Source organism: Lactuca sativa, chromosome 5 (genome assembly GCF_002870075.4).
Source record: "Lactuca sativa cultivar Salinas chromosome 5, Lsat_Salinas_v11, whole genome shotgun sequence".
NCBI classification, from domain to species: domain Eukaryota; kingdom Viridiplantae; phylum Streptophyta; class Magnoliopsida; order Asterales; family Asteraceae; genus Lactuca; species Lactuca sativa.
In genome coordinates this window covers 207,766,490-207,775,586 of record NC_056627.2, presented here as the reverse complement: position 1 = coordinate 207,775,586, position 9,097 = coordinate 207,766,490, and the positions used below count along the sequence as shown (strand labels likewise).

At 39.0% G+C, this 9,097-nt stretch overlaps 1 protein-coding gene across 3 annotated transcripts; it reads right to left on the bottom strand.

Annotated features, from left to right (window-relative positions):
• LOC111902367 (zinc finger CCCH domain-containing protein 46) lies at positions 1-3,041 on the bottom strand. 3 transcript variants are annotated; one of them, XM_023898211.2, is made up of 11 exons: positions 2,872-3,039; positions 2,442-2,640; positions 2,257-2,354; positions 2,078-2,173; positions 1,785-1,878; positions 1,467-1,675; positions 1,237-1,340; positions 918-1,113; positions 663-735; positions 306-382; positions 1-148 (listed from the first exon to the last, which is right to left on the bottom strand). In XM_023898211.2, exons 1-10 carry the CDS (start codon positions 2,916-2,918, stop codon positions 344-346), a joined length of 1,155 nt encoding a protein of 384 aa, XP_023753979.1. In that variant the 5' UTR covers positions 2,919-3,039; the 3' UTR covers positions 1-148; positions 306-343. The 3 variants fall into 3 exon arrangements, with proteins under 3 accessions (XP_023753979.1, XP_042758632.1, XP_023753978.1); XM_042902698.2 differs by having other exon boundaries at positions 1-382; positions 918-1,107; positions 2,872-3,041; XM_023898210.2 differs by having other exon boundaries at positions 1-382; positions 2,872-3,038.
• Between the last annotated feature and the right edge of the window lie 6,056 nt (positions 3,042-9,097).

The window sequence follows — 9,097 nt, the reverse complement described above, 5'->3', positions numbered from 1 at the left end:
TTTACTTTGTAATGCGTAACTTAATCATTCATATCTCTTCTTTGTAATGCATAACCTAATCATCCATATCTCTTCTTTGTACAAAAGGCATAAATGCCCTCCTAACCTCCAATAATCTTCAAAAATAGCTTCTCTAAGCTCTCCAATCCTGTCCCAGTAACAAATATGGCCTTAACATCCTCATGACACCAACTACAATATGTTTTCTATTTTTGTACTTTCAATAGCATAGCATCTTTTCTTTTTGTATACAACAACAAAACCCCAAAGTCTCATAAAAATTAGGTTTCCAAAAAAGTCCTCACCCAAAAAAAAAATGATGATCTGAATCTGATAGATTACCCTAACAAATGACTCCTTCTGGAGGTGCTTCCTCAGGAATCTGCAAACAAAGAACACAACAAAATTAGCTTAATACCTAGACAGTACAGTGCAGCCAGAGCCGGGACAGACACAGACAGGACTCTCCTGGCTCTGGCTATACTGTACTGGCTGTACTGTGTTTCGCATGCATTGAACTATGACAGACACTAATGTCAATGAGACAAAAAAAAAAGTTGCAATTTTTTTGTTTCATCCAAAAATATGGAACAAGACTCGCTCTTGATTTTTTTTGTCTGCAAAAAGACGTAAATGCCCTTGTCATCCTCATTATCGATTACCTCTCCTGGCCTCCATTCCTCTTTGAACCATATACTGTTATCTCCATTATCATTTGAAATTTGAATGTTTTGTCTGCATAAACCAAAAGCATAATAAAACACAAAAAGTGTATGATTAAAGTAATTAATAAAAAGCCTCATTTCCATGAATTTCTCTATTGAGTCAAAAAGTAACATCAATACACAGCTTATAAAGATTAAGTTGAAAAGAAAAAGCACAAGATGTTAAGTGTGGGAATTGTGAAGGGCACTTACGTAATTTGAAGAGTGAGAAGTGGTTCAGGAAGTAAATTAGGAGAAGGGTTTTGGCCAAAACCAAATGGCATAGTAGATGATTGCTGACGTGGCAAATTAAGATTTGGTGAAGCTGTAGTAGCAGTAGAGGATAATGCATTGCCAAATGTAGGTGTGGTGGCAAATGACTGTGTAGAAGGTGGACCCACCACTGCACCTAAACATGACATGGCAATAAGTAATAAATAATAACAATAATAATAAATTAATAATAACAATAACAACAACAACAACAACAACAACAATAATAATAATACATGAGAAAAATCAAAAATCACACCTGGATTTCCAAATGCAAAGGGGTTCTTCTGGGGTGTGTTTGATATCTGAGTAGGAGGTTGGAAATGACTAACTTGCCCAAAAATATTATTTGGAGCAGCTGGTCTAGAAAATAAAAAAAAAAATAGAAATGAAATATAAAAATTAAAGGGTGAGGGGTTAGTTATAAATTATAATAGAAAACAAAAAAGTGAAAACATGAATCCAAATTTTATAGAAAGGAAATCTTGCCTCATTTGGAAGCCTGAATTGACAGTTGTACCCAATTGGCTGAAACTTGAAACCAAAGGAGGGGTATTATTTTGAATTGTTTGAGGGGTATTTCCGGAAAAGACGTTTTGGGTAGAAAGAGTTGAATTTTGTGGAGGTGTATAAGGATTACGAAGTAGGTTTTGGAATTCAGTCAACTTGGAATTCACTAAACTCCTCTCTTTCTCAACCTGTGAGATTTTTTAATTGCCAAATTTTATAAAAAGTCAAGAATCTTTCTAATTTAATGTAGAATGTTGTAATAGGAAGAAATGAAAGTAGAATGTGATAATAACTTACAACTGATTGAATGTTCATTCCACGTTTAGCATCATCATATGCAGCAGCTCGTAATTCTTCACAGCTAATATCACCAATAATATCACAAGGCCCACTAAAAAAGAATAAAAGAAGTTGATATTGAAAAGTAAATTGTAGAAAGTAATAATAAAATGATTTAACAAAAAAATGAACAACATGGGAAAGACCTCTTTTCCCTAACTTTTTCTATTAATCTGTTCTTTCTGCACCTAACTTAAACAAATACCAAAACTGCCCCTACTAAGTGAAGTTGAGGAACAAGAACAACATACTATTTGCAATGACCATAACATGTAAGCTTCCAAAGTGGTGTCTCATGCTCATAATCTTCACTAATTTGACGCTTGCAAGACTCAGAATCTGTGCACCTTCATACCAAAAAAAAAAAACATCACAATTCAGTCAATTTCCAGGACAAATGAGGGAATGAGTTCAAAGCTTAGAATCTTACACATGATTAGGTGCAGAAGCCTGATTATTTTGTTTTTGTGGGGCTGAAGAATTAGGGGCGTTTATTGGGGAAAATCGGCTCCACTTATTTTCACCAGGCTAATCCATATAACAGATTGAAAAAAGTCACCAACAAGAAGATAAAATGTAATATAAGATGAAACAGGAGTTAAACGCATAACGAACCTTGAATTGATTAGGTTTAGATCCAGTTTGGGAGTTGTTCTGAACACCAAATCCAAAAGGATTGGGCTTTTGAGGTTGGGGATCAGTACGCGGAGATTGTGTAGTGTTTTGAGTGCCAGTACCGAATCCAAAAGGATTTGGTTTTGCTTGCTGCTGTTGATTTTCATGTAGAAACCTGCATTCTGCACCATATTTACAGCTGCAAGAGATTGAACAATTGTTTTAAGAACAGTTAGCAGAAAAGGTAATTCGACAACGGACAATTTAAAGTCGCGAAAGCGATAAAAAAAATCTGGTCGAATTTCATCAACAGCAAATCTTGCTTAGAGTTTCGATTTTTCGGCAGGTTTGAGAAGCATGAAATGCTACAGAGTGCAAAATTGATAAACCCTAAAAAATAAATTGAAGAAGAGATGAAGAAGATGCGTACAATCCACGCTGGAAGTTCCGGCACAGTGGTTTATGGGGAGGAGGCATCTCAATTCCCTTCAAACAGTATTGAAGTTCAGTCCCCCGACTACGATAGTTGTAACTTGTCAAACTTGTCGTGGAGTATTTGAGGTATGTTCGATGACTCCCAAACAATTAGGGTAAACAAAAATAAAACTTATCTAAAAAAAATCAAAAAAAAACCCCTAAAACAAAACCAATGCAAAAACCGTATCAAACTTGTATTGTGTTGTATGTTAGCATCAAAAGTTGAATAACAAAAAGCATAGGAGACGGTGCGTTTAGTCGCGGAAAATTTGGTTGTTTATCGGAAAAAATTTCCAAAAAAATGAGAATTTTGAAAACGCGTTTAGTTCGTCTATTTTTCTAAATCTTTCACGGAAAATAAAAATTTTCTTTTTTCTAAAATTACCACCGCCACCACCCCCACAAATGGACTCTATAGTGTTCCAGGTTGCAGTAACAGCCGATGTGGCTGCCGCCGTAGCTCAAATCAGTAGTAACAGCAACGGAGGCGAAAACAGAATTAACAGTTCCAACCAAAGCGAAAACCAAGGGCACCAACGAATATGCTCATACAAAGAATTCATGAACTGCAAGCTCAGGACGTATCATGGTGACGGCAGGGTCGTTACTCTAACAAGATGGTTCGAGAAAACCGAATCCGTCTTTGAAATATGTGCATGCCCTGATGAGTTCAAAGTCAAGTATGTTGTATGTACATTCGTAGACTTAACTTTGTCGTGTTGGAATGGCCACGTTAAAACTTTGACTCTAGTCGTTGCCAACGCTATGAGTTGGGAGGATCTGAAGGCACTGATGCTCGAGGAATACTGTCCAAGGAGCGAGATGCAAAAACTGGAGCAGGAACTGTGGGAACATTGCATGAAGGGCTCTGATATTGCCACATACACTACTCGATTGAATGAGCTGACAACTTTGTGCCCTGGGATGGTCACCCCGTAGGCCAAGAAAGTGGAACGTTACATTTTGGGGCTATCCCCTCAGATTTAGGGAATGGTCATATCTGCCAACCCGAGCACCTTCGTCATTGACAAGCGTCTGGCATAAACTCTTGTCGACCAAGGAATTCGTCAAGGCATCATGACCCCCGCGCCTGAACAACCGATGCGGGGTGACAACAAGAGGAAGTTTTGGAACAAAAAGAAGGGTCAACCTACCCAAGACCCAGCTAAGAAGCAACAAACTGTGGTTGTCCATGCCATCACCGCCCCTGCCGCCACTACACCAGCCAAGCAATATGTTGGAACTCTTCCGAAATGCGACAAATGCAACTACCACCACCTCGGAGCCTGTCGGGAAATGCAATGTACAAATTGCAACAAGAGGGACTGGTCGAAGGCACATAACAGAAATAGTGAAGGCGTGGGAAGGGTTCTAACGATGGGGCATGAGGAGGACATGAGGGATCCCACCGTGGTTACTGGTACGTTTCTCCTAAACAACTCATACGCATGCATACTTTTCGATAGTGGTGCGGAGAAAAGCTTCGTGATCCACCAGTTTAAACACTTACTCAAGCAGAAACCTCAATCACTAAATGAAACATTCACCGTAGAGATGGCCAATAGAAAAACAAAACACACTAACGATATATTCGCAGGATGCACACTAACTCTAAACAACCATTCATTCCACATCGACCTGATGTCGGTCACAATTAGTAGCTTTGATGTTATCATTGGCATAGATTGGTTAAGTCCTCACCATACCGAAATCCTGTGCTACGAAAATGTCGTTCGCCTTAACTTACCAAATAACGAAAACCTTATCATTTATGGCGATAAACCCGACAAGAATCTACAAATCATCTCTTGCATCAAGGCTCATAAGTATATGTGCAAGGAATATCATGCCTTTGTAGCCTATGTCGTTGATAAGAAACAAGAAGTTAAAGACATCAAGAATATTCATGAGGTCTGCAAATTTCCTGATGTATTCCCATAAGACCTACCAGGAATCCCATCGGTATGCCAAGTCGAGTTCATAATCGACTTAATTCCTAGAGCCACCCCCGTAGCCAAATCCCCCTATCGTCTAACACCTGCGGAAATGCAGGAACTGTCCAGCCAGCTGAACGAACTGCTAAGCAAAGGATTCATCCGACCGAGTTTGTCACCTTGGGGAACACCGGTCTTCTTCATGAAAAAGAAGGACGAATCGTTACGCATGTGCATAAACTACCCATAACTGAACAAGCTCACTATCAAGAACCGTTATCCCCTACCTCGAATTGACGAATTATTTGATCAACTGTAAGGATCGAGCTACTTCTCAAATATTGACCTAAGTTCGGGGCACCATCAGTTGAGGATTCAGGAGGAAGATATCCCTAAGAAGGCATTCAGAACTTGCTACGGTCACTACAAGTTTGTAGTGATGCCCTTCGGTCTAACCAATGCACCAGCGGTATTCATGGACTTAATGAACCAGGTGTGCCGACCATACCTGGATAAATTCGTGATAGTATTCATTAATGACATACTAGTTTATTCACGAAGCAAGTAGGAATACCATCAACATCTACGGCAAGTCTTGGAGACGTTAATGGCAGAAAAGCTATAAGCCAAATTCTCAAAATGCGAATTTTGGATTCGAAAGGTAGATTTGTTGGGGCATGTGGTCAACAACGAAGGGATACACATGGATCCTTCCAAAGTCAAGGCGGTTGCAAACTGGGCAACACCAAGAACACCGATGGAGATACGCCAATTTTTGGGCCTTGCTGGCTACTACCGAAGATTCATACAAAGCTTCTCTAAGATCGCAAAGCCGCTTACAACCTTCACACAGAATGGAGTAACTTTCAGCTAGGGAAATAAACAAGAAGCCTCTTTCCAAACGCTTAAACAAGCTCTGTGCAGTACTCCACTCTTGTCCCTCCCAGAAGGGACCGAAGACCTTGTGGTCTATTATGATGCATCAAACAGGGCCTAGGATGTGTGCTCATGCAACGAGGAAAGGTCATCGCCTATGCCTCAAGACAACTCAAGACTCATGAGTTTAATTACACCACACACGACCTCGAATTAGGGGCAGTGGTGATTGCCTTAAAGATCTGACACTGCTTGTACGACACCAAATGCAACATCTTCACAGATCATAAGAGTCTTCAACATATTCTCATTCAGAAGTAGCTCAACATGAGACAACGGCGATGGGTTGAACTACTAAATGACTACGAGTGCGAAATTCGCTATCACCTAGGTAAAGCCAACGTAGTAGGGGAGACCTTATGGGGAATGAATAAAAACCTTGAAGTTAAGGATGACGAAGCTTATTATCTCATGAATCGGATCTGGAACCCGAAGTTCGGCGGGTTCAAAGACGTTGTCATGAGCGCGGCTTGCAAGACAAAATACTCCATTCATCCCGGTTCAGACAAGATGTATATGGACCTCAAGAAACTTTATTGGTGGCCGAACATGAAAGCAGAGATCGCTACCTATGTGGGCAAGTGTCTGACTTGGGCCAAAGTCAAGGTAGAATATCAAAAGCTCTCAGGTTTGCTCCAACAACCGGACATACCTGAATGGAAGTGGGAGTGGATAATCATGGACTTCATAACCAAGTTACCCAAGACAGCGGGTGGACTTGACACTATATGGGTTATCGTTGACAGGTTAACTAAATTCACACACTTCCTACCAATAAAGGAGACCAACAAGATGGAGAAGTTAACCAGGACATACATTAGAAAAATCGTGCGACTGCATGGGGTAACAATATCTATCATCTTCGATAGAGATAATAGGTTCACCTCACGGTTCTGGCAGTCGCTGCAAAAGTCCTTGGGGACCAAACTCAACATGAGTACAACTTATCACCCCCAAACAGACGGTCAAAGTGAAAGGACTATTCAAATGCTGGAAGATATGTTGAGAGCATGTGTGATAGACTTCGGTAAGGACTAGGATACCCACTTACCACTCGTGGAATTCTCATACAACAACAGCTATCACACTAGCATCAAGGTTGCGCCATTCGAAACCCTCTACGGACGCAAGTGCAAATCACCTTTGTGTTGGGCTGAGGTAGGTGACACGCAACTAGAAAGGGGACGAGTGCCTGATAGCACACTCACCAGCCCGTAAATCATATGAGAAGCTACGAAGAAGATCATTCAAATCTATGAACGATTAAAAGCATCCCAAGATTGGCAAAAGAGCTACATTGATAAGCGATGAAAACCCTTGGAATTCCAGGTCGGTGACCACGTACTGTTGAAGGTCTCGCCCTAGAAGGGAATGATACGTTTTGGCAAAAGCGGGAAGCTAAATCCAAGGTATATCGGGCCATTTGAAATCCTTGATAGGATCAGCTCGGTGGCTTACAAGCTACTTCTACCACAGGAACTCAATAATGTACATCCTGTCTTCCACGTGTCCAACCTAAAGAAGTGTCTGTCCGAAGAGACTCTTGTGGTCCCACTCGACGAGATTGAGATAAATGAGAGTCTAATCTTCATAGAAGAACCCGTTGAAATCATGGTCAGGGAAGTCAAAAGAACAAAACAAAGTCGTATACCAATAGTGAAGGTCTGTTGGAACGCCAAGTGAGGATCCGAATTCACTTGGGAGTGGGAAGATCAAATGTAACATAAATACCCACAACTTTTCCTCTAATTGCATGGACCCGTCCAAGATACTAATTTCGGGACGAAATTCCCTCTAACAAGGGGATGATGTGACAACTGGAAAATTTTGGAACAAGCAAGGATTAAATTGTAACAGTGTATAAGTAAATTCACAACATATTTTGTTGTAATAAAATTTTGAAAGCCAAAGGGGCATCATTTGTAGGATTATATATATATATATATATATATATATATATATATATATATATATATATATATATATATATAAACTTTGAAAACCATGACATAATTAACCTTTATAAGCCAAATAGTTGGAAACATAAATCATGAATTTAAAACATTGCATTATAGTTTTTGGCCTAGTACCCCACCCGCTTTGAGATTTCGGTTGTAAGGAGGCCGAAATCACCAACCTAGAACACCCTTAAGCCGAAAACACCTAAGATCCAAACCACTAAGACCAAAAACACCAAGATCAAAAGCATTGGGACCGAAATCACATGGGGTACAAGGTGATTTCGGTCATGCCTTGGCCGAAATCACCACCTTGATTCATTTCTAATGCGATTTTGGTTTAAGAGAAGTAAAATATAAGGATAGTTGACTTTAAGAAGTGATGTTTCACCCTTTTCCCATGCAAAACATTACACAACAATATCCCACGCATTTATACAACAGTTAACCAAGCAAATGCCACCTCATTTTCCTTCCTTATCTTGGACGAGATCACCACATAATCTTCCCACCAATTTCATTTCCCTTTCCTGTTAACTCCATTATCTCCCAAAGAAACAAGTCCAAGCTTCCAAGTTCAAAAATCTCCAAGCTTAATCTTAGTATTTTGGTAATCTCTTCTTGTTGATCTAGTGTTTTATTACACTTTCATGTTAGTTTCATATTATTTACATATATTATTATGTGTTAAAACCAAGGTGGCAGAAAACGTTAGACGTTATCTAGTCAGAGGACTGGGGTCTATTGATTAATCAACTAGCCGGGGATTAATCGCGGATTAATCGGGAACCATTAATTATTAAGAAAATTATTCAAAAATTTATAAATCTAACTTTAATCGTAAGAATATAAATAAATAAGCATAAAAGTTTAACGATAAGTTTAACAAGCACAACAATTTATCATCCAATTAACAAGAAAAATTATTCAAATTTTAATATATCTTAAGAAAAGAAGTAAATTTGGGTCTTTGTATATTTGAAAAACATAGAAATTTTGAAAATTTTGGAGAAAAACTTTAAAATTTATTTATTTTTTAATTTTTTTATATATCAGTTGAACATTGAAATACAATGAACTTTTGAAATTTTGAAAAATTTGGTTTAATATTTAAAATTTTGAAAATTTGAAAATTTGGTCGATTAGGCCGCCTAGGACCGATTAGAAACGTCTAGCTCCGACTTTGACCCCCTTTGACCAAAATCGATTAAGCCGACCGGTTAGCCTTAATGCCACGCCCCCAAACCAAGGATGGTAGAAACGTCCGGGGTGGAGGACTTCATGTATAGTATCACAACAATGAGTATAATAGTGCTCAAAGTAAATACAACCATCATAAATATAATTGAAA